The sequence below is a fragment of the Anomaloglossus baeobatrachus genome, chromosome 4 (genome assembly GCF_048569485.1).
Source record: "Anomaloglossus baeobatrachus isolate aAnoBae1 chromosome 4, aAnoBae1.hap1, whole genome shotgun sequence".
In the NCBI taxonomy this organism is placed as follows: Eukaryota; Metazoa; Chordata; class Amphibia; order Anura; family Aromobatidae; genus Anomaloglossus; species Anomaloglossus baeobatrachus.
Genome location: NC_134356.1, coordinates 198,751,999 through 198,779,325, shown reverse-complemented (window position 1 = coordinate 198,779,325; position 27,327 = coordinate 198,751,999). Strand labels below are relative to the sequence as shown.

General features: G+C 42.6%; 1 protein-coding gene across 1 annotated transcript in view; it reads right to left on the bottom strand.

Moving 5' to 3' along the window:
• Positions 1 to 27,327, bottom strand: part of NEURL1B (neuralized E3 ubiquitin protein ligase 1B) — a 70,059-nt gene that overhangs the window by 18,427 nt on the left and 24,305 nt on the right. The window contains exon 2 of the mRNA XM_075344620.1: positions 791 to 1,351. Coding sequence (XP_075200735.1) covers positions 791 to 1,351 — 561 coding nt within the window. The remainder of the gene's footprint in view (positions 1 to 790; positions 1,352 to 27,327) is intronic.

Here is a 27,327-nt window from a genome sequence, read left to right as displayed (position 1 = left end):
GCTGGCAGTGATGTCTGTCAGCGCTTTCCTACAGAGATGGCCATTGACCGAAGCATCGTTCACCTGACAGCCATCTAATATGTATGGCTGGCATTAAACTGCTATGTAATGTGGAGTGTCCTTAGGTTCGGAAGGTAGGAGAATTGCATAAAATGCAGAAATAAACTGTTAAAATCAGGTTAAATGATAAAAAGCACACACCCAAACAAAACAATTACTAATGCCGTAAAACCTGATCACACATCAAGAATGAATGACAAAGTCATGGGAAGAAGAGCTGTATAATGACAGATATTGTAAAGATGGATGTGGATCCCAATTATTCGATCAGTTGGGTATTTCTACTCCATTGGCATCACCTAAATGTGTAAATGTGAATATAAATGTCCTTAAAACAAGCACTGCAGCTGTAGTGCCAGCACTTGCACCAGCACTTTATGTGGACCGCCAGGTACCTGGCAAACAGATGATTCCTGTCATCCTGGGATGGAAATATTCTACAATAGAAAAAGTGACTCATTCTGCTTTTTCCAAGAACAATGGCTTTTGTATATAATAGGTAGTGCAGTGGTCCATAACAACCAATCGGATTACTTCTTTCATCTATTAGTCAATACTCCCAAAAATAAAGTCAAGTTCGGATTGCTTATAAGAAACGCTCTCACTTTGAGTGCCCTAGAGTATACATGTGAAGTCTAATGTATAATAAGAGTTTACTTCAACGGCAATAAAATAAAATGTTCTGAGCAACAGATTGAGAAAAGCAAAGAAAAATAGAAACAGAATTTACCTAGTATTTGAACTTCTTGGGTAATTCCATAGACATCAATCAAAGCCCACAAAGGACTGGACACTTTAACTCCACAATGAAATAGAATGGGTTCCTCATCGTTAACACTGTAGAAAACTCTTCCTTGGCGGTCAACCCAAAATGCCAAAATATTGTCCCTTTGAGCAAACCTCTCTGGTAAAGCTTTTGCCCAATATCCAGGCCGGGTTACAAGGTCAGGACAAGCATATTTGGGTATGTCTTCAGGTTTCATCTGTGCTGGGTCATGAATTGTGAATCCAAACCGCAGAGCTCCACTCCACCCATGGTGTACAGACACCAGCTTCAAGCGGACCTTTTCATATAGATGGATAGGACGACTAGTAAAAGTGATCCCATTACAAAAGCTATTGCGCCTGATGGCTTTTCTTCCATGAGTGTCCAGTCTGATATTTTTGCCTTTTGTTTGGCAGTGAAAGCGTGGAGACTCGGTACGGGACAAGACGAGTCTCCTTTCCTGACCGCAGTGTAGTAATGTGTAACAGGGTCTGTTGGCCACTTGACGGTTGTGATGGCTTGTGTCTGTAGAGGAAACAGAAAAGGTAAATATTTAATAAGAAAAAATAAAATTGGAATACTGATATAGTCTATATATTTTTTAACTACCAACTTGTGCCGATATAATAGTCTAAGGAACGATCACCCATCCTAAAGATTCATGGTACCTATAGCCATATTTCTGGAGGCATCGACACAAGCTCGTCTGTTACACTGTCCCCATGCAATTCGCCTCGTTGAACAAGTGGACGACTTATTTGTTTAATTCACAAACATAAAAGAGGAAAATTAAAGGTACTTCTGGAGGATTTACTGGAGGGAATCTGGGTTTTACTTTCCTATCCATATACCCTGAGGACCAGAGCTGTTCTTTTGTAAATGGAAATATGCGGGAACCATTTCCTTTATTATATATATTGTTTCCAATCATAGGCCCACTGTTTGGCTAACATGTAAAAGACGACAGGTAATGTAAATTCATCCCATTGGAAGTTACGTGCTGTTCTTCCAGCCTTTCCTTCCTTCCTGGGGCCTTCACATTGGAAATGTTTAACCCTCTACTTTTAGTAAGACAATTGTGTGCAGCTGTGTTATTAGAAAAGCTATAGACAGTGATTTTACCTATTATACCAATGACAAATTCGAGCAAGGAATTCCCTATTGCAGGACTTGTTACATGATATTAGAAAGGATCAATACCCGGTCCTATAGTTTGTTTAATCAAAACTTTACAGTCATTCTACAATGTTTTTAGTCAGTTGTACAATGCCATTTAGAGGGTTACACATGCCGTGCATGTATTCCCACTTAATGGTTTACAAATGGAGTATTCTAACTTCAGCAAATTCTGTGTATAGCTTTTGAAATATGGAATTAAAAAAAAAAGAAGGATAGATGACCGGGTCATAAAATGGGAATGACAGCAATGAAATGGTCAATGCAAGCTGAACGTCACTACAGTGTTGGGTGGGCCAACTCTTTTCTATAACATGCATACTCTTGAAAGTAGAAGCCCTTTTTTTTTTCCAATTAATTTTATATCCAAGCCCTTTCCACCACCTGCCAACTCCAACTCAAAAATATTTCCCGGATCTGTACATTCCTTAACCAAGAATCTGCAAAAACAGTAGAGTATGTCCTCAACATCTCCCGCCTCAATTACTGCAACCTCATCCTTTCTGGCCTCCCTTCTAGCACTCTCGCACCCCCTCCAATCTATCCTAAAGTCTGCTGCTTGACTAATCAACCTGTCCCCCCCATCTCTCCTCTCCACCAATTCCTTCACTAGCTTCATACTGCTTAAAGACTCCAATTCAAAACCCTAACCATGTCATACAAAGCCATCCGCAACCTGTCTCCTCCACACGTGACCTAGTCTTCTGGTACTTACCTGCCCGCAACCTCCCTATCCTCACAAGCTCTCCTTCTCTACTCCACTCTTCCCACAATCGCCTACAAGAGTTCTCCCATACATTCCTCATACTCTAGAACTCTCTACCTCAACATATCAGACTCTCGCCTACCTTGGAAGCTTTGAGAAGGAACCTGAAGACTTACATCTTCTGACAAGCCATTAACCTTCAGTAACCCTCATTCAACTATAATGCTGCACGACCAGCTCTACACTCACCTACTGTATCCTCACCCATCCCTTGTAGACTGTGAGCCCTCGTGGGCAGGGTCCTCTCTCCTTTTGCATCAGTCTCTGCCTTGTATTATTCTTGAGTATTGTACTTGTTAATACTTGGTATTGTATACCAGTTTTCACATGTAAAGCGCCATGGAATAAATGAAGCTATAATAAAATAATAATTAAAAAAAAAAAAGTCTTAGTACAGTTCTACTATTATCTTTGTTCCAGCATGGTGACTCAGTGGTTAGCACTGCAGCGCTGGGGTCCTGGGTTTAAATCCCACCAAGGACAACATCTGCAAGGAGTTTGTATGGTTTTCCTATGTTTGTGTGGGTTTCCTCTGGGTTTTCTCCCACACTCCAAAGATATTCTGATAGGGAATTTAGATTGTGAGTCCTATTGGGGACAGTGATGATCAAAATGTTAATGCACCGTGGAATAAATAGTGCTATATAAGTGAGTAAAATGAATAAATGAGAAATTCATGGTATAATTCTCTTTAGTTAGGTCATGCTATCACATGGTGACCCCCTTGGAATTAACTGGCTTTATGTGCTCTAAAAAGGGTCACTTATCTCAGTCAATAGAAGTTCCTGTATGATGAAATTGCATGGAAAGTACTACTGACGTTCTCAACAGGGGGTTGACAGAAGCTGATATCATAGATAATGATGATGTCCGCACAGTGCCTGTCACACAGTCATATTGTAGGACATCACAGTTCAGTAACCCTTAAGGTGGCTTTACACACTGCAACATCGCAAACGACATTGCTGTAACGTCACCGGTTTTGTGACGTAATAGCGACCTCCCCAGCGACATTGCAGTGTGTGAAACACATCAGCGACCTGGCCCCTGCTGTGAAGTTGTGATCGCTACAAATCGTTCAGGACCATTCTTTGGTCCTTTGTTTCCCGCGGTGCAGCATGATCGCTAGAAAGTCTCAGTGTGTAAAGGAAACTTTACAGCGACTTCCCTTTCAAAAAGCTGCTTTAGGCTATGTGCGCACGTTGCGTAAAAACATGCAGTTACGCTGCGCTTTGTAGCGCAGCGTAACTGCATGCGTCCTGCGGCCCCTGCACAGTCTATGGAGATTGTGCAGGGGCCGTGCGCACGTGGCGTCTAAGAGCGCAGCGCTTCGGCTACTGCCGAAGCGCTGCGCAAAAAGAAGTGACATGTCACTTCTTTCCTGCGCTTTGCCGGCAGCTCCTGCTCTGCCTATGGCAGGAGCTGCAGGCAGAGCGCATGGAATCGGCGCTCACTACGGACATTTCTGCAGCGATCTAAAGCGCACATGTGCTCTTCAGATCGCTGCAGAAATATCTGCAGGGCTAGTACGCAACGTGCGCACATAGCCTTACAACGTCCCCAATGACTAGCTAGGTCGTTCTGCAGGTCCGGATCGCTGTTGCGTCGTTGGCCAGGTCTGCCTGTTTGACAGCTCACCAGAGACTTTGTAGCGATCCCGGCCAGGTTGGGATCGCTAGAAAGTCTCAGGGTGTAAAGGGGCCTTTACTGTACACTTATAATGGCTAAAGGCCGCTTTACACGCTACGACATCGATAATGCGATGTCGTTGGGGTCACGGAATTTGTGTCGCACATCCGGCCGCATTAGTGATGTCGTTGCGTGTGACACCTATGAGCGATGTTGAATCGTTGCAAAATTGTTCAAAATCGCTCATCGGTGACATGGGGTCCCTTCTCAAATATCGCTGCTGCAGCGTGTACGATGTAGTTCGTCGCTCCTGCGGCAGCACACATCGCTCCGTGTGACGCCACAGGAACGAGGAACCTCACCTTACCTGCCGCCGCCCGCAATTCGGAAGGAAGGAGGTGGGCGGGATGTTATGTCCCGCTCATCTCCGCCCCTCCGCTTTGATTGGGCGGCCGCTTAGTGACGTCGCTGTGACGCTGCACGGACCTCCCCCTTAGAAAGGAGGCGGTTGGCCGGTCACAGCGACGTCGCAAGGCAGGTAAGTAGTGTGACGGGTCCGGACGATGTTGTGCGCCACGGGCAGCGATTTGCCCATGTCGCACAACCGATGGGGGCGGGTACCCAAGCTAGCGAGATCGGTACCGATATCGCAGCATGTAAAGTGGCCTTTAGTTTACTTAGTTCATTATATGGTAATGATAAATCACAATGTCCTCACAGCACACAGAGATGCTAATGTCTTATGTAAAATGAGATTTAAAACAAAGAAAACGAATAATATGCAAGATAAGAGCAGGGTACTAAAATTGTGGGCTTGGGCTGTGTGTACACGGTGCCTTTTTTGTCTTGCAGATCACAAATCTAAAGGCATATCCGGATGCCAGCAAAGTCTATGAGACTCTTGAAGTGTTATGCACATATTCAGGATTTGTTCCTTGCAGATTTTGTTGCAGAGAAAATCTGCAGCTTTTCATTTTTTTCTGCCTTTTTCATGCATTTTCACCATTGAAAGCAATTAAAAAAATGCATAAAAAATGAGGCAAATCGCTGCAAAAACGCATATTTTTGCCACAGTGTGTTTCCTGCCAGAACATGCAGATTTGGTTGCAAATTGTCTGCAACGTGTGCACATGGCCTTACTGGAAGAAAAGTGGAGATTGAAGTGCATGGAAGTCAGTACAACATGTATGAAAGAATCGCAGAGTGATAGACAATCAGGTGGGAGTCTAGAAGAATAAAAGAATTAAGTGTCAATACTAATCAGATGTGACATTTTCATTCATTCCTTTCTCAACTGAACAGGAAAGCCATAACTCAGTAGTCTGGTCATTCATGAAGCAGTTCTCAATTCTGATCCCCACAAACATTCAGTTCATTAGTCTGTGAATGTTATTTCTATAGGCAGAGGAGGTGTGAGTGGTTGTCAGACATCTCCTAAGAACAGCTGAGTTCTCCCATTTATCAGGAAGGCTTTATTCTTGGCTGTCACATGGATGCCTTAGTTGCAGGGATGGTGAGGACCACATGGTGGCAATCATTGTGAACTGTATATTTAGCACACAGCTTCTAAAAATGTCTGGTCCGACGGTGGGGGACAAGGGAACCACATCACAGTTGTCTTACAGTATCAGCTGCAGTATGCTACAAGTGAAAGATCAATCATAGCACAAAATCCTAGCTCAACAGTCACATATGCACATAATCTGAGATTTTATGTAAATACTAGCATTATACAGTGGAACCTTGGAATAAGAGTAACTTGGTTTGAGAGCGTTTTGCAAGACAAGCAAAGCGTTTTACAAATTTGTAACTTGGTTTAAGAGCAATGCTTTGCAATAAGAGCAAATACTCACCGTGCACACTTCCGGTTCTGTCCTTTCACTGCTCTGACCCGGTCTGGAGGTAACTTTCTGTACTGTATACAGTATACCATTGTACAGTACTGTATATACTATATAACATATCTAGCAATTTGCATTTGTGGATACAGTATTGTACTTTCTTATTGATAACCAGTACAGCACATTACTTATACTGTACCTCAAACACCAACAATTCCATTGCAAGCTAACATACAGTTTAATTTGCTTTATATGCTTTTACTGTACAGTATTTTGTATTAGTGTACTGTAATAATTTTAGATGATTACAGTACATTATATTGTATTGTGATAATACATTTGTATAAATACAGTAAATATTATTGGGTTGTGGAACGAATTATCTGGTTTTCAATTATTTCCTATGGGAAAATTCGCTTTGATATAAGAGTAACTTGGTTTAGGAGCACACTCCCGAAACCAATTATGCTCGTAATCCAAGGTTCCACCGTATTCCCTTTCCAATCACATGATGAATGGAATAAAACAAGCCACCACTTGTTCACCCATCTCATATGAGATTGTGCTGAGCTGATATTATTTTGTCGATAACATAACCAAGAGCTGATGCCGCAGATTGCTATATAGGGGACGCTTTAAAAGCATCTTCATGATTTACCAGTCCAATGCGGGCAAATATTGATCTGACAGAATGCCTACATGATTCACAACTATATAAAACCTACTTCAGCTATAACCACAACAGTCAGTAATGCAAGTGGTTTATAGATCCCTTCCACCCTTGGGTATACCTATTTATATGGCAAATGCTTTACCATACCAGCGAATTTACATATGGGTCATTATGATGATCATATCCGTTATTTACTACAGAATATTGATATTCTGTTGTACAAAAATGTGTCCAATAATTACTGGCTAGAGAATGATAGTGTTGAATCTGCGTTGTGTGAATGGAATTGTAGAAAATGCCATTTACTAGGAGATATCTAGATAGAATTTCGAAGAACCAACTTCATAGTAGAACTAATTAGAAGAAGGAAAACGTACATGAGCCAGATTTCTACAACGTCCATGATACCTTACGGATTCAGGTTCTTTGGTAATATTCTGATTACTTGTACAGCCTGATTGAGAAATGACAAGACGTAACTACTGTTCCTTCTCCAGTCCAATCTGAGCTGAACAGCTGAGCCATCTAATAGTTTATAGTTTGGTTGAGTTGGATTTATTGCCTTGTGACCTTCACCTAAAGTTTCACTTACCTTGTCATCATTACTCAAAGCTCCAAAACCATCCCGCATGCCAGGTCAGACATGCTTAAAGCCATTATACCGGCTATTAGTATGAAAAATGTGGTCACGAGTGTCAAGAAGTCAATACTGGTGGTAAATCCTTCTGGGACATGATATAATACAACGCAGTAAGGAATCCCTGAACATTCAGTCTGCTTAATGCCAGGTCATGACCAAATCTTCTGCGGTGATGCCCACTCATTTGAGGCCAGATGTAGGAGGATCTCTATGTAAGGCAATCAAACAGGCCCCATATCTATAAGCATAATTAATGGGATGATCCCATGAATGGGAGACAAGTTACCCACCACTCCATGGTGTTCCTAAGGGGTATTCTCACATAGCGAGATCGCTAGCAAGATCGCTGCTGAGTCACGGTTTTTGTGACGTACCAGTGACCTCATTAGCGATCTCGCTGTGTTTGACACTGAGCAGCGATCTGGCCCCTGCTGTGAGATCGCTGCTCGTTACACACGTTGCTCTCCTGCTGTGCAGCATACATCGCTGTGTTTGACAGCGAGAGAGCAACGTTCTGAATGTGCAGGGAGCTGGCTTCTGGCAGCCTGCGGTGAGCTGTAACCAAGGTAAATATCGGGTAACCAAGCGAAGCCCTTTGCTTGATTACTCGATATTTACCTTGGTTTCTAGCGTCCGCCGCTCTCAGGCTGCCAGTGCGGCCTCCCTGCACACGTAGCCAGAGTACACATCGGGTAAATAAGCAAAGCAGTTCGCTTATTAACCCAATGTGTACTGTGGCTAGGAGTGCAGGGAGCCAGCGCTAAGCGGTGTGCGCTGGTAACCAAGGTAAATATCGGGTAATCAAGGGAAGTGCTTTGCTTGGTTACCCGATATTTACCTTAGTTACCAAGCGCAACATCGCTTCCACGCCTCGCTGCTGGCTGGGGGCTGGTCACTGGTCAGATCTGTCTGATTGACAGCTTACCAGCGACCATGTAGCGACGCACCAGCGATCCTGGTGGAATCGCTGGAGTGTCGCTAAAGTGTGACGTAACCCTTAGGTCAAGGTTATAAACATCATGAAGTTTGCTTTACAAAGGTTTGTATTTATGTATTGGCTCTTAGGATGCCATTACCCCTGTGTAAGAAATGAAACCCTAATCAGTAGTAGGAAAAGGTGCCTGATGGAAAAGTTACTGTAAAATAGTCGCCACCAAGAAAAAAAACAACGTTATTTATTCAAAGGGCAGATGATATTTTTAGGTTTCATTTTCTTTCCTTCCCACGGCAAAGGTGGTGAGAAACACAAAGACGTCTTCTTAGTATGAATAGCAGTGATTACTATACAGTATGTACAGTATCTTCCCGCCCACATGAACATATGCATTGTGGAGGATCAGGACGGGCTGTTCCTGAGCATACATCGCCATCTACACTCATCCACCTGAAGGTTAGGATGCTATTTATAATGCCGGGCCGCTTGAGCAAGTCTGCAATTATTAAACACATAATATACAGTGAAGGACACTCCTTCCATTAAGAGATGACTACTCATGTAACATAATTGAGCTTTTTATAAATCTAGCGTGGACACAATGTAGACTATTCCAGACTTCAAACATACAGAACCTATCATTAAAACAATAAATTAGCACCATACTACACGAGGGATCTATAAATCTAGACCTGGCCACTGTGCATTCACCACAAGCGGGTGCAAAAGGTGCCAAGAATAGACAGTGGAGTCATAGACCGGCAGGCTAAAGGGAACCTGTCATTGTTCTCTGATCCGTGGACAGCATGATATAGAGAAAAAGCTCAGAGAAAAAAAAAATCAGTATAATTTGTATTTTATTCATTGAAATCCCTAGGATTTATATGTATACGAGTCCAGTGGGCGGTCCTAAAAATGACTGACAGCTATCTTTGCTTACAGTCATTACAGGGCGCACTGTCAGCCACTGCAGAGGACAATCCACTGGACTCCTATGCATACAAACACTAGGGATTTCAATTAATACAATGCAAGTTACACTGAATCTTTACCCAGATTTATGTACATAAATAAAAAAAAAGATTATAAAAGATACCATCCTGTCTGCATATTAGATACCATTTTAAAACACAATCTTTAAAAAACTCTTTCAGACTTCACAGAACTGGTATGATGGTTGATTGGTGCTCATGTAAACTTGAGCCAAGGTATCCCTCTATTCTAAATGTCTACAAATAGGGTGGTCTTTGACTAGGACACACTGGAGTCTAAGGGGTACTTTGCACGTTGCGACATCGCTAGCCGATTGTAGCGATGCTGAGCGCGATAGTCCCCGCCCCCGTCGCAGATGCGATATCTTGTGATAGCTGCCGTAGTGAACATTATCGCTACAGCAGCTTCACGCGCACTTACCTGCCCTGCGACGTCGCTCTGGCCGGCGACCCGCCTCATTCCTAAGGGGACGGGTCATGCGGCGTCACAGCGACATCACATGGCAGGCAGCCAAAAGAAGCGGAGGGGCGGAGATGAGCGGGACGTAAACATCCCGCCCACCTCCTTCCTTCCTCATTGCAGGTGGGACGCAGGTAAGGTGATGTTCCTTGCTCCTGCGGCTTCATACACAGCGATGTGTGCTGCCGCAGGAATGAGGAACAACATCGTACCTGTCACTGCAGTGAAATTATGGAAATGACCGACACTACACAGATCACCGATTTTCGACACTTTTGCGATCGTTTATCGGTGCTTCTAAGCTTTACACGTTGTGACGTCGTTACCGGCGCCGGATGTGCATCACTTTCGATTTGACCCCGACGAGATCGCAGTAGTGATGTCGCAACGTGCAAAGTATGTGCCCACGTGACAACGTACCCGCGGATTTTGCCACGGAAAACCCTCGGATTTATCTGGATTTTCCAGATAAATCTGCAGGTTTATGCAAGTACAGACACTCCCCATGTTATCCTATGGGATTTGGGAAGTGTTGTATCAATGCTGCGGCTGCAGAAAATGCTGCGGATTTTTCCGCAGCCTCACGTAACTGCATGTCAATGATTAATGCGGAAATATTTGCGGATGTCCCGTCTTTCCACTATGGAGATAGAGGGCGGGAAGTCCGAAGGTGTTTCCGCAGGTTTACCGCAACAAAAATGCTCGAAACCCGCAGCAATGGATAGCTGCGGATTCTGGGAAGCAGCTGCGGGAAACCGGCGGATATATCTGAGGATACGTTGTCCTGTGGGCACATAGCCTTAAAGCCATGGAAGATCTGGAACAGGAACTTTCTTCTAAGCAAGAACGTTAACATGGACAATTATGTGAACGGGAAACGGACAATTTGAGAGTGAATGTTACACAACCATGAGGCCTACCTCACCCTCTCCTGTATAAAACCCTGTGCTAGATATAAACCATATGACCCTCAGCAAACTGCAGCTCCTACAGCGGCCATACAGTTGTCAGGTCAACTTTCCCAAGAATTGCAAGATTGAGGGAAATATTCAGATGCATAACATATGCTTGTAGTTATTGTGTTAGCTACTAAGTGCTTACTTTAACAGAAAATGTAATTGGAAATGTAATGTGTTTAGGCTTTCTCACCTTTTTTATATTAAGTTACAGGCAATCAAGCCTCTCCCGGCTGCAAGCTCTGGTGTGATTCCTAGGGGGCCTCCCCATGAATAAGGGGCAGCGATGTGTAAAAAGGAAGGAATGAGTAAGTGAATATTTGTGTGCAATCGCAACTAATCAGCCAAAAGCCCCTAAAGGCACAAGAAAACAAAGCAGAGTATTGTTCAAGGGAAGATGCATGCAGCGAGACAACAAAACATTAATTCACGCAGCGTATGGTGTTCCACATGAGACATTCCCACTTATCAGACAGATTCACTGCATTAGAAATTTGTATTAAAGAGAAAAAGTAGATAAGTTTTAGGCTGCCCAGTGGAGCTTTTCCTTCAGGAAATAACACATGTTCATAGCCACAATGGACAGATGAGTCAATGGAGGCTGTGCAAAAATCATTGTGAAGAGGGGGGAGGGGGGGGATCAGGGTGAGGTGTGACATCATGTACTGTGAAGAGGGGGGGGGGGATCAGGGGGTGAAGTGTGACATCACGTACTGTGAAGAGGGAGGGGGGGGGAATCAGGGTGAGGTGTGACATCACGTACTGTGAAGAGGGGGGGATAAGGGTGAGGTGTGACATCACGTACTGTGAAGAGGGGGGGAATAAGGGTGAGGTGTGACATCACGTACTGTGAAGAGGGGGGGATAAGGGTGAGGTGTGATATCATGTACTGTGAAGAGGGGGGGATAAGGGTGAAGTGTGACATCACGTACTGTGAAGAGGGGGGGAATAAGGGTGAGGTGTGACATCACGTACTGTGAAGAGGGGGGGAATAAGGGTGAGGTGTGACATCACGTACTGTGAAGAGGGGGGGAATAAGGGTGAGGTGTGACATCACGTACTGTGAAGAGGGGGGGATAAGGGTGAGGTGTGACATCACGTACTGTGAAGAGGGGGGGAATAAGGGTGAGGTGTGACATCACGTACTGTGAAGAGGGGGGGGGGGGGATCAGGGTGAGGTGTGACATCACCTACTGTGAAGAGGGGTGGATCAGGGTGAGGTGTGACATCAGGTACTGTGATGAGGGGGGATCCGGGTGAGGTGTGACATCAGGTACTGTGAAGAGGGGGGATCCGGGTGAGGTGTGACCTCAGGTACTGTGAAGAGGGGTGGATCAGGATGAGGTGTGATATCAGGTACTGTGAAGAGGGGGGGGGGGAATCAGGGTGAGGTGTGACATCACCTACTTTGAAGAGGGGGGGGGGATCAGGGTGAGGTGTGACATCACCTACTGTGAAGAGGGGTGGATCAGGGTGAGGTGTGATATCATGTACTGTGAAGAGGGGGGGTGAATCAGGATGGGGTGTGACATCACATACTGTGAAGAGGGGGGATCAGGGTGAGGTGTGACATCACCTACTGTGAAGAGGGGGGGTGATCAGGATGAGGCGTGATATCATGTACTGTGAAGAGGGGTGGATCAGGATGTTGGTGTGATATCATGTACTGTGAAGAGGGGGGGGGGATCAGGGTGAGGTGTGACATCACATACTGTGAAGAGGGGGGATCAGGGTGAGGTGTGACATCACCTACTGTGAAGAGGGGGGGTGATCAGGATGAGGCGTGATATCATGTACTGTGAAGAGGGTGGATCAGGATGTTGGTGTGATATCATGTACTGTGAAGAGGGGGGGGGGGATCAGGGTGAGGTGTGACATCACATACTGTGAAGAGGGGGGGATCAGGGTGAGGTGTGACATCACCTACTGTGAAGAGTGGGATAAAGGTGAGGTGTGACGTCACCTACTGGATGGTGGATTATTTTTCAACTGTGTATAGAAGTGTGATCTGCCTGTCATTGTAATCCTGTCTCTGCTGATAAGAAAACTCTTGTAAACTCTTCTCAAAAGGACAGAAAGTATTAGCCTAAAAAAGCCACTGTGGACAATGTGAAAATTGCAAGATTACTTTGTTTTAAATTGTGATATGAAAAAAACAAAACAAAAACATAGCCATACATTCAACAAGCAATTTTCTGATGATTTCTTTAATGCGTGAGGATCACATGGTAGTGCGAATGCTTAACCATCACTTTATTTACAGACTACAGGAGCAGTGGTTGCTACTGCTGCCAAAGACCTATAGACATAAAAAGTCTATATTACTCATGACTATGAGAAGTTCTTTCATACTCATCCACTTGCCAGATGTATAAGAAAATGGAAAAATGGTTCTCCAGAGTTTTTATGGTGTCAGTCGCTGAAATACGAGTCCTAAACAAATTGGGACACCCTAAAAACAATTTCTATTTTGTGAAGTCAATCAACCCTATAAGACCTAATCATCAGGCTCATAGCACAATCAAACGAACACTGCATATCAAGAGTTTCAATTAAGCATAACCAATAATTAGGTCAAATGTGCTTTGTAATTAAAAATAATTTCGTTATTGAGGTAAATATAAAAAAGTAATAGCTTGTTCATTAACTTTTTAGCAACACAAATAAGATTTAGTTGTGACCTGACAAATGTAATAACCATGAAGCCAATGATCTTCACATGCCAGAGGAACCATATTAGCCAGAAGCAAGCTATCAGCCATTTTACCATCATTGACCGGTTGGTTAACCACAGCACCTATACATTTTTTACAATAAAAGAGGAAGAGCCAGCACTGCTTGAGGATGGCATGCAACAAATAACAGTGTACATTCACAATTATTCCAACTGTACTATAATGCAAAATGAGATTTTTAGCAAACAATTTATCAATTTTTTGAGCCACCCCTGCCACGTCACGGCAAATCTCAATAGAGGGTTCATAATCTATATTTTATATTTTCATTGTGCCATTGTGCCTCCTAATTACATTAAAAGCAGAACCATATTGAAGCAACACATTTACCTGTAACATTTCAGAAACCACTTCCATGTTGCAAAAAACAGGCAGCTGAAAATAAAGGCATCCCAGGCCCAGCATGGGCAGCAAACGCCACACACACAAGGACAATGTCAAAACTGGCCCTCACAGTGCCAGAACAGCAGCAATGGATAAAGGCGGAGCAGGCCCAAATAAATGGTGCCTAATTAACAATTCCTGTGGAAAAGGGCGAGGTGGTTGAGTGTGAACAGCCACTTTATTCGCAGTTATCTATCTTGGCAACATGGGAGCGGTTCTGAGAGGTCACAGGTATACGTGTTGCTTTTATATGGCTTTATATTAAAATATTTAGGAGGCCGTATGGCACAATGGTAAATTATATAATATAGAGTAGTACCCCCATTATCGAGATTTACCCCGACGTGGCAGGGGTGGCTCAAATTATTGATCAATTGTTTGCTAAAAATCTCATTTTCCATTATAGTACAGTAGAAATGAATTTGTGAATTTTACACTTTTTATTTGTTGCATGCCATTGGGCAGTGCTGACCCCCTCTCTATAATGATTTATAAATATCTTAATTACATTTAATTATGCTGCTTAATCAGAAGATTAGAATTACATACTGACTATTGGCATACAATTGATAGGTTAAACTCTTAAAGGGGATTCCAGAACTTTTACATTCATGGGGCGGATAAGTAGTACCCGGCCACTGCCACTATGGAGGTGAGAGAGCTCTACAACTCCGCAACTGACACTTCTACCGGCAACGGGAAGAACTGTTACATGCCACAAATTAGATAGAGACCCCCCATGATCCTTTGAACAATATGCTATATCATACGGTTTACCCATTTGACTGCCATACTCCTGTATTTTGGTGAAAAAGACTGTCCATCCAATGTGTGTGTTGGTGACCCGACCCTTCTGTTGGCATGGGCTGGAATGGCCTGCTGGATTTCAGTATACCCGATTCTTTTGATTGCACAGCTAATAAGGGGTATCTTGCTGTGGCTTACTCCCCTCTCCCAATCAAGGCACACGCATGCTCCGCCAAGGTTGCCCATGTTTGCCCATAGTAAATGGCCTAAGTACGGTATTTTGGTAAAACTAGAGTACCTCAATTCGATTAGTAGATATTCAGGGGAAAGCAACAAAATAAATGAGTAAAAAGTGTTGATCTTGTTATTTTTTCGGTATGTTTCAGATACTACATGTAAATTGAATTTTTGAAGAAGTACCAGGGATAGAGGTCAGTGATCCTGCACTCACTTACGGTATTCACTGGCCAAATATATTGTACATGTCATTCTATATAATATAGCATCTGGTGGTCACATTTGTATACACCTGTGTAGACACTCATTTGCTTTCATGCAATCTCTTTTTGGCGTTAATAATACATTACAAAGTAGGAAACTCACTTGTACTTGCCAGAGACATCAAGAAATATGATTAGAAGACAAACTATTTCTCGTAACATCCAACCGGTTGTCCAAGCACGGTGTGATCACGCACTAGGTATCATCAGACAACAGCTTGCAAGTTGGAAAGAAATGAACTGTAGGCAGATGTGAAATATCAGAAATATGACAAGACGTCAGCCATGGGACGTTTGTACAATAACTAATGAATATTTTCCAGTGTTTACTGGGAATAACTGAAGGGCAAGATACAATCCACACTCATGTGGGAAAGATTTTGCTATCAAAGGACACATTACGTGAAAATTGCAAACAGCGATGGTAACCATCAATATATCAACAAGGACAAGGAATAAACAGGGTATATTAATGTGATGAGCCCTGTCTGTAACGGAGGCACCTTAACCAAGCACCCCGGCATTGCATCAGGCATTGCATCAGGCTAGCTTCATACTACAGAAAATATTGGCCAACCACACAAGAGAAGCTCTTCCATAGATTGCAATACAACCATACAGTGTGTAGACAGAGACCATATACTACACTACACAATTTATACCACTTTGTATGGATGATATAATAATTACATAAGCACCTTCCTTTGATGCAATGTATAAGTTAATAGGTTAATGAGTAGTCTGCATAGGTTATCATGTCCTGCCCTGTCTCCTTACATTTCCATACTAATAGATGTATAGTAAAACAAATGATTAATAGTTAGTCATGTTACCCAACTCCCCAAAGTAGTAATATTACAATTACGTCTTGTGTCCTCTCACAAATACAATTACATTGAGCTACATCCATGAACTTACATCAAATGTTGATGCTGGCCCAAGCAAATGAAGACGGAAAGGGTGCCTTAGATGATGCGTTCGATTTAAACAAGAATTTATCCTGAGCACCTTATCCAATCAATACTGCTTCACTTATTCCAGAACAGTTTTTCTTCAATTCCAAAGCTATGTCCCCAGGTAGTAAAGTTACAAATTTTCCCTTCAACCAACTGGACGTATACACAAGATCTTCCCGTTGGGCGCTGCAAGTTTTGATTGCATATTCTCCTTTAACACTGGCCAATACCCGTTGGGCGCTGCGAGTTTTGATTGCATATTCTCTTTCGACACTGGCCAAATCCCGTTGGGCGCTGCAAGTTTTGACTGCATATTCTCCTCTGACACTAGCCAAACACCTACAGAGAGGTTCTGGCTTATACGCCCAGTTGGTTGAAGGGAAAGTTTTCACATTTTCCGCCTGGTGGCATGACTTGGAAACAGAGGGGCAGGGAAGAAAAAATAAATCAGTGTGAAGTACATGTTTTTCACAGACTCAGACTTGCATTGGCCCTTGTGATCCGTGATACCAGAAATAAACAGACATGTGAATAACGCCACAGATTATAATTTGCACGTGTTGCATCTGTGAAAAAAAGGATACACATGTAGTGCAACACAGACGTCTGAATGAGGCCTAAGGGTGTATCCATTCCGATAGAGAGACGTGAACACATCACAGCCTTACATGTCAGCAGTTTCCCCTTGGAAGGACGTATTAGGCATACCAAAATGTTCAATCCTAGTTGTTCCTTTCTAACTGGCAATGGGGGTCAGTTTGGCCGCCCCTATACTCACTAGTAAAAAAAAAAAAAAAAAAAAAAACACACAATGAACTTCCAGCATGGAAAACCATTTATTGGAAGGACAGGATTAATAGCATCGGCTAGGCTGAGCCCTAGCTGTAGACAACATGAATGATCTAGGAAGAGACCACACAGGGTGTAGACACTAATATTGGGCAGATGTTTTGGGCATTTTGGCTCCATACAAAGAAAGGTTAATCAGTTTCTTATATTAGCAATATCATTGAAAAGTAACATCATTATTTTGCAATCTTCTCTACAATCTGCAGGGTCTATAGATCACATCCATTGACAGCAATTTGACTATGCAGTTTGACCCTCCCCCAATACTAGTGATCTATGTGGTCTGGACCTTCCCCCAATAACATTGATCTATGTGGTCTAGACCTTCTGAAATAACAGTGATCTATGTGGTCTGGACCTTCTGAAATAACAGTGATCTATGTGGTGTGGACCTCCCCAATAATAGTGATCTATGTGGTCTGGACCTTCCCCCAATAACAGTGATCTATGTGGTCTGGACCTCCCCAATAATAGTGATCTATGTGGTCTGGACCTTCCCCCAATAACAGTGATCTATGTGGTCTGGACCTCCCCAATAATAGTGATCTATGTGGTCTGGACCTTCCCCCAATAACAGTGATCTATGTGGTCTGGAGCTCCCCAATAATAGTGATCTATGTGGTCTGGACCTTCCCCCAATAACAGTGATCTATGTTGTCTGGATCCCACCCCAATAACACTGATCTATGTAGTCTGGACCTCCCCCAAACACAGTGATCTATGTAGTCTGGACCTCCCCCAATAACAGTGATCTATGTAGTCTGGAGCTCCCCCAACAACAGTGATCTATGTAGTCTGGACCTCCCCAATAACAGTGAACTATGTAGTCTGGTCTTCGCCCAATAACAGTGATCTATGTAGTCTGGTCTTCTCCCAATAACAGTGATCTATGTAGTCTGGTCTTCCCCCAATAATAGTGATCTATGTGGTCTGGAGCTCCCCTAAAACCAGTGATCTATGTGGTCTGGACCTCCCCCAAAAACAGTGATCTATGTAGTCTGGACCTCCCCAATAACAGTGATCCATGTAATCTGGACCTCCCCAATAACAGTGATCTATGTGGTCTGGACCTCCCCCAAAAACAGTGATCTATGTAGTCTGGACCTCCCCAATAACAGTGATCCATGTAGTCTGGACCTCCCCCAATAACAGTGATCTATGTGGTCTGGAGCTCCCCCTAAAACAGTGATCCATGTAGTCTGGACCTCCCCAATAACAGTGATCCATGTAGTCTGGACCTCCCCCAATAACAGTGATCTATGTAGTCTGGACCTCCCCCAATAACAGTGATCTATGTAGTCTGGACCTCCCCCAAAAACAGTGATCTATGTGGACAATCAGTGGTGTGGACATGGTTAAAGAGAGCTAAGCATTTAGAAAAGTGGTAAATCCACTGCAGAGAAAACTGCCATTTTATCAAAATAACACCAAGCAGTCCAGTAAGTGATACAGTGCTGGGATCAGGGTTTCTGCCCCTACATTATGTTGCTCTCAGATGGGGTAACAAAAACCTGGTGAGATTCCCTTTAATAAACCTGTAGAATTGGGAGTGGTACAGACTATGTTGTCAAATCAAAACGCAGCAACTAAATAATTTTATGCAACCAAATAATTTTATTTTACTTAAACTCAGTCCAGGATACAACGTGGGGACACGCTAATCTCAAGTTCACTATTTATTTATGGGTTTAGCGGCAGGTCATAGTTAATGAACAGGCTGGTACTTAGAACCACGATCTATACCTTTACGTTCTGAACACAGGTGATAAATGCACTATTCTTTGAATGGAGAGTGTGTCACATTACCAGGCAACTTATTGGAATGTTTTATTACGTAGTCAACGGTTAGTAAAGAACAATGCTATCACATGACCATATTCCACTTACCACCCCTGCAATGTGTAATTAAAACACCATCTACAAGCCTAGACACAACCTTGGTGCCTAAGAAACTATCCAGGGGGTAGAAGATACATTATAGCCTCAGCTAAGGGACCAAAGCACACACACACACACATATATATATATATATATATATATATATATATATATATAATCTCATATCTCTATGTATATAAGAGAAGAGGCAATAAAACCATTACACATAGTAAGCAAACTTAGAAATATACAGACGAGGGAAACAAACATCTCAAGTCAATGACGTGAAGAAGGCGAGGATCTCAAAGTCATGTACTAGCGGATCTTTCCCATACAGCGCTAAAAATCCTGGCACAGCTCTCTGTAAAGCACATCCCTCCACCAGGGTGGCCGCTATCATTTACCCACATCCTGCCCTTTTCCATTGTCAGCCGCCTCATTTTTCAATCCATTTTTGTTCCTATGCCAGACAGGCAGTTGCAGTCCCCAGCAGAAAAGTCAACATATACTAGCGAATCATAGTTTACGAAAAGCCTGACGAAGATTCCTGCCCGGAATCGAAACACGTTGCAGCTTTTATTATTAACTAAATAAGTCGGGTGACTACTGTGTGCTCGGTTCTATCGCTATACTAACAATCCAGTGATAGCTTCCAGCGTCAAATACTTACTCATATCTCGGAGTTTAAGAAATGTGCTGTTCTCTGGAGACCAGCACCAGAATTTTCATTGAGGGTTAAATCTAAACTTTGTTGCACAGGTTTATAAGCTAATGTAATAATCCATAAATTGCACATATTATAGAGACCTTTAAATTAGCCCAAACAAACCCTACCGTAATAATGGACTGGAAGTTCAGGAATCCACATGGCACGTGTCCAAAATTGATTCACAATCATACAATTTTACAAAACAAAAATTCCTAAAATTACAATTTTTATTAGATATATTATTAAAAACACAATAAGTGGATCTATAGAAAAATACTCCAAAAAAAAAAAAAAAAATCGAAAGGATCAAAAGGGGTGAGATAAGCAAGGATCTAGGTAGCCCTAAAGGGCCCTTCCGTTGCCCCTACGGTCTCACTCTACCTTGCCGCGGATGTTGGAACCCTAATAAAGTGCAAATGGTGCCCCCGCTCACTGATGACTCACCCTTGAAGGGCGTGATGAGTTCCTAAACTAGATCCTATCAACAGAATTATCCACAAATACCAAGTCTAACCAAATAGGGTTAAACAACCAAGCTCAACAGTGATAAAGGATGTATCCACTAAAAATATGCCATACTGAATCCTAATAGATCCAGCATGCAAAGAACAAATCAAACTGCTAGGGTTACTGGTGTGCACCACAGCACCCCGCAAGAATGAAATGAAGAACCCACAATTAAAGGGTTGCAAAATAAGAGCTGTAGATCAGACAAAAAAAAAAGCCAAAAAACTTCCCTTTAAAGATGTCAGCGTCCAAAAACGGCCTCAACGTGTTTCTCCTGTGCTTCAGGCTCACTAGGAGGCCTGATTGGGGTATAGATGTTTCCTACATGGTGTGGACATCTATACCCTAATCAGGCCTCCTGAGGAACCCGAAACACAGGAGAAACGCGTTGAGGCCGTCTTTTGGATGATGACATCTATAAGTGAAGTTTTTTGGCTTTTCTCTTTATTTTTTGTCTGATTTACAGCTCTTGTTTTGCAACCCTTTAATTGTGGGTTCCTCATTTCATACCTGCAGGGTGCTAGTGGATACATCCGTTATCACCGTTGAGCTTGGCTATTTAACCTTATTTGGTCACACTTGGTATTTGTGGATAATTCTGTTGATAGAATCTAGTTTAGGGACTCATTAGGGTCTTCAAGGGTGAGTCATCGGTGAGCGGGGGCGTTATTTGCACTTTATTAGGGTGCCAACCTCAGCGGCAGGGTAGGGTGAGACCGTAGGGGCAACGGCAGGGCCCTTTAGGTTTACCTAGATCCTTGCTTATCTCACCTCCTTTGGTCCTCTCGATTTTTTTTCTACTTTTGGAGTATTTTTCTGTACATGCACTTAGTGTTTTTAATAATCTATATAATAAAAGTTGTAATTTTAGGAATTTTGTTTAGTTAAATTTAATTTGGATTCCTCCTATATCCTATATTGTTAGCCAACTTCATAATCATACAAGTCAAAGACAAAGAGCTGCGAAATTTTTAGCAGAAGTAGTCTAGCAGCCTTCTGCTTGTTGTGTTAGGCATTGGTTCAAACGTTGCGTTTTCCTGTAGCCAAAGCCTGCTCTCTTGGCAGTAAAAAAGCTGGTTCCAAAAAGCAGGTTAAGGCTAGTTTCACACATCCAGCTTTTCGTCCGTTTGCCGGTTCCAGCGCACACCAGTACAGTGTATATAGTAGGCAGCGCGACAAGCTCCGGTCACGTGCTGTCATGTGACCGGAGCATGTGACCCGGAAGTTACAGCGCTGCCATTGTACTGTATACACTGTACTAGCGTGCGCCTAATCCGGCAAACCTTCGAAAAGCCGGATGTCTGAAACAAGCCTTAGCTAGTTGTTGTTACGGTTTTGTGTCATTTGTCTACAGTACAAGTAAAGTTAGTTTTGTTCACCACATGATCATTAAAAATGCAACATTGTGTTTTTGTGCTGATTGCTTTCAATGGTGAAAAAACGCTGAAAGAATTGACACGCTGCTTCTTTCAAAAACGCAGCAGCAGTTTTCCATTTCCGTAAGAAGAAAAAAAGCAGGTGTGTGCATGAATTTTTAAAAATCAGCTTTTTTATTCTCATAAAACTCATGAAAAAAAGTAGCAAAAATGCAATACGTGACCATAGAGTTAGCTGTGCCGCTAAAAACAGACGGACAACAACAGGTTGGCGACCACAGCAAAGTACTATCTGTATGTTGTATGTGCTTCATCTGGGAAAAATATTTGGAATGGTGCACGACAGGGGCGGGGACTATCACGCTTGGCATCGCTATCATCGGCTAGCGATGTCGCAGCGTGCAAAGTACCCCTAAGAGTCAATTTTAAGACCCTACTTGCGCTTCTGTCTTCCAGTTATTATTACAGAAATCCGTAAAAAGAAAAAAAAATATTTTGAAGCTAATTTTATTCTCATCAGTGCAAAATGAAGCAAAAAGGGAAAAAAGAACAAACGCGCAGATTCTGAATAAGTAACCACGCAACTGCGAGACACAGCCAAGCTCTTCACATTAGCCCTGCGGCATATCAGCTTCAAAGAGATGTGCCCGATGAATGAGGTCTATAGATGTACACGGTCACGCTAGGGCAAGACACAAGAAAAGAACCAATTCTGCATGAGTTGTGTAGCGCAGAGATCACCCATGATTACATCCGGTGGGTCAGATCTGGCATCTATGGCTGTACGGGTTTATCAACTATGTAACATCTGATCCTCTGCAGAAAATGATATGCAACAGTGAGAAAATAGCAGTAAATAACCAGCAATGATACATCCAATTTGTATTATTTAAATGAGTCTTTCATAACTGCATCTTAGCGGAGCAGAAAGATCTGTTCTGCGAGTGTCACTTAGCAACAAAATACTTTTCTACATTATAAATGTGCCGAGCCAAGAGCGAGCACCGAAATAAGCAGTATCTAGAAGGAATATGACAACTGCGAGATACGATCACAGCCTTCACATGACTGGCACCAGTCAGACGTGCCGAGCAGAACGTTGTGCCCATCAGCAGCTTACTTTGGCTACAAAATGTAACTTTTAAAAGGCGCACACCATGCAATCAGAAATAAGTGTTTTTTTATCCTTGTACATAACAGATTTGGTGCGTTCAAGCATAAAAAACCCACGTTCTCAGCCCATGCAAAGTGTAATACGCGCCTGAACGCTGCATTCGTAGGCACGAGTCACGCAGGCCACTAAAATTTGGCATCACACAACATAAATTGCTATATGTTTCTAATAGCCATATCAGGAAACCGGACCCGGACCCCACGATCAGCAACACTGTACGTCCGCCACCTACACTACTCACAAAAAGTTAAGGATATTTGGCTTTTGGGTGCAATTTATGGGATATGTAAAAAGTTCACACTTCAGTGATATTTTATCATGAATGTAGGGCATTTAAGTAGAAGCAATGAATAGTGGTTTTCCTCATCTCAAACAATTTATGTATATCAAAGCAACAACAGTGGTGGGTATACCCCCGAAAAAATGTCAGTGTCTCAATAACTTGTCATGTGGCCTTGAACATCAATTCCAGCTTGACAATGACATTCCATGCTGGTCACAAGTGGAGTTATTGTCTGCCGAGGCATGGCATCTCACTCTTCTTAAAGGGTGGCCCATGGATCATTGAGGTTCTGAGATAGCGTTACAAGCCTCTACACAGTGACCCTCTGATCCCATGGGTTTCTATGGAATACAGGTCTGGAGAAAGGGCAGGCCACTTCATTTGAAGTACCTCAGTCTCCAGCAGCCTTTCCCTAAAGATGAGACCTCAATGAGCTGGAGGACTGTCATCCATGAAGATGAAATGAGGCCTTTGTTGTTCATGCAGAGGCACAATTACTGGATTAATTGCGATATTCAAGAAGTAGTGGCTTGTCACTTTACTTTTCACAAAGTGTAGGGCAATTCTGTATTGACTAAACACACCTGCCCACACTGTAACACCACCATCACCAAAGGCTTGTCTGGTGACAACAGTGGCCGATTCATCTTGCTCTTCATGACGTCTCCAAGATCGTTGGTGGCCATCAATTCTGCTTAGCGTGAATCGACTTTCATCATTGAACAGCACTGAGGCCCACTGGTCCCGCGTCCATCATATATGTTCCCGGGCCTGGTGGTGTGGTCAGGTACTCTTGCAGGTCGTCAAGCACACCACGCTGATGTAAACAGTTTCAAATGGTCTGATGTGAAACTTAGATGCCTCTCACCTCCCTTAAATGTGCCTGGAGTTGTGCGGCATTCATTATCCGGTTTTAAATGGTATTGTTCACAATGAAGCGGTGTGTGCAATGTGGCCAAAGGACATTCAATTCTATGACTGTGACTCTTCCAGTCTCTCTGCATCTCTGTTGCAACCTGCTGATGACTCTCTGATGCTCTAAGTCTAGTGGACGCTTCTCTTTGAGAACAATGGGAGGTACTGTTGATCAATTGTTAGGTGTCCTCTTGGTTTCATGATGACAAAATGTGAACAGTATGAGGAGGACTGGTTATATACCAATTCTAATTGAACCCTGAAATTTATTGGGTGATTCATGCATCAAACATCTGTTGTGAATTTTGTCATTAAGCTGCTTGTTAGAGAACAGCAAGTTGTGCAAAAAGTACTGAAGCATTGAACAGTTGGACATGTGCATTCAGAAGAATAAAGAAGGTCACATTAAGTTCACTCGAAAGGTTAGAGAGCATTTAAGGATCATCCTGAAATTTCACCAGAAAGCCAAATATCCTTAACTTTTTGTGAGAAGTGTATAACATAGGAAGTTTTACACCATGATAGTTACACTTTAAGGATAGTCTATTGTATGCTACATTATAGAGGTAATTTGAAAGAAACTGTACGCCATGTACCTTCGTTATCTACTCAACTAATTTATGTTACTATTTTGCCTGCATCGCCTGTAGCAGATCTAAGAGCTTCAAGTCGTTACTAAACATTACTGAAAAATAAGCCAAACCAGAATTTCAACATTACATTCTGCATATTCAGCGAAACAGCACGTACAGACTCACTGTTTCAGGAACGTAAGACCTAATAATAACCATCATGACTACCGTGAAGTAAAAGCAGCCTAGTTATAGGCTCGGTTACACCTGCATTGTGTCTTCTGTTCATGATAGGATGGTGTGACTTTGTCAGCGACATGTTGCACGGCCAAAGATCATTATGCAATTGCTACATTACAGTGTACTGCAGGAGAATTGAGAAGAATTGCGACCTGCAGATCACCGCAACTGACAGGTTGCAAAATATCCAAGTGGTTCCAACTTTGTGACTTGCTTGTTGTAGAAATATTTCAAATTTGGAGAGAAAAGGGTGAATAGACTGCAATGTCATAGAAAAGAGGATCCATGTAGAAGGAATGATTTTATTTGTCTACGCATTTCAAATCCTTATGGCTTCTTCCTCAAGAGAAATCGTGTACCGTATTGGTATCTGATTTAAAGCGCACCAATCACCAGGATTTTCCTATATAACGTAAAGCCAGTGCTATACTGGCACTATAATGCTGATTCCATACCTGTAGTGGTCAGCTCGGATGTATAGGTTTTGAAATTCAAGAAAGTAAAGTTTATAAAATAATCAGCTTCTTGAGTGACAGCAGCTGAGAATCAGATAATATCTGGGGGTTATTCGTAGTTATCCCCTCCCCCTGTTAGAATTAGCATAAGTATTATACCATCGATTCACTTTTTCACTTGCAGCACCTATGCTGAGATTGTAACCATGTGACCAGAAGGGGTGGGGCCTCAACAAAGCCGATACCACAAAGCAATATTTTTCTGTTGGCTGATACCCTGCCCCTTCTGGTCACATGGGTATGACCTCACACAGGTCCTGCAAGTGAAAAAGTGAATAGATGGTATTATACTTATGCTAATTCTAACAGGGGGAAGGAATAACTCTAAATTCCACAGCTGCTGTCACTCAAGAAGCTGATGATTTTATAAACTTTACTTACTTGGATTTCAAAACCTAAACATCCGAGCTGATCATTACAGGTATGTATAGAATCAGCCTGATAGTGCCAGTATAGCACTGGCTTTAGGTTATATATGAAAATCATGATGATTGGTTCCCTTCAAATCATATACCATATTGGTATATGATTTGTCCTGAAGAAGGAGCCATAAGGTTTTGAAACGCGTAGACAAATAAAATCATTCCTTCTACATGGATCCTCTTTTCTATGGCAGCACAGTTTATTAACCCTTTTCTCTCCAAATTTGAACTGCACCTCCACGTGGGTTCTGCTGCAGCCGTATTTACGCCATTACAGTGGTTATGACTCTCACAACCACACCAGGTGAGTCTACCCTTACAACACCTTTGCCGACAGTGTTTTAGGATAAGACCCTATTTGCGCTTACTGCCTCTTCTAGCACTTTTAATTGTTGCAGATATATGCAGTCGTAGTGTCATCCCAATTACTGCCAGTATGCTCTGACAGAGTGATGTTTGGGCACTCGACCTGTGTTGCCTCAGATTTAGAAGACACAACACTGTACCGGATGATGGATCCAAACAGCGATCAATGGACACTATTTGGGTACATCAGGGTCAGGGATTCTAAAATTTGTAACCACAATTATGAAGAAAGCCTTGTGCTACCACAATTATGGGCCTTTGATGTAGGATGCTACATGTAAAATAGGGCTCAGAATTACGCCTTGAAATCTGTGGACGGCATGGCAGATGTGCCCCAAGTACAATCATACATGAGACTGGTTTATGTTTGTTTGGTTTACTGTATTTATTTCGTCCCTCACACTTTTTGTACATTCACTTCCTTAATATTTTTCCCCTTCCAGAACATTGAACAGAATAATTCAGCAGAAGGAATATAGCTCTTTTGTGCATAAAGAAAAGGTGTTTTCATCCGGTAATAAACTTGTGTCCATCAAGGTCACAGCTTTGTTCTCTGCTGCTCAAATGCAAGATATGTTTCACATGGGAATGTCTCAGCCTCCAGAAAACATTCCTAACCTTATCCAGATATTAAGATCATAAAAAAAAAAGAAATTATTAAATAACTGTTCAGGATGTTGACAGCTTCCTCCCCCTTTATCCCAACAGGCGCTTTTGGAAAGTTTGTTTTGCGCCAAGTCTAAAAACAGGAAGGACTCTCCCACCTCACACTGATTTACAAGAAGCATCTTTCTGGCATGGAGAAATGTTGCTCCATACATACAAATTATTTGTATCCACACCTCCCCCTGGAGCCGCGCGTCACTTGATATGTTTATTTTTAAATGAAGATGGCCCAGATTTGCTTCATTATCATGAGTTGAGTAGGAGTTCAAATGGCAAAGTAAGAAACAAACCTGCCAAAGAAAGGAAAGCTGGACATATTTTCCCATGTGTCAATAAATGCCTTCACTGGGCAAGACCAGTTTAATAACCCAGGACTTTCCAGTACCGCCTGCCGCAATAATCACACACGTGCAGTCACTGTACAGACAGCCGCTCCGCTCTCCTGACATCCCTACTATAGGAAATACATCGAATTGCCAAGAAATACTCTACAACATTTTTTTCTTAGAATTTCAAGTCACAACGTTCCTTTGTTATTACTCCTAGAAATGTAGGCATATATAAACCGGGTGTTTTCAGCTAGCGCGTGACTTACGCTATCCAATCAGAGCTGCCGATGTAGAGACACACCCACTTGACA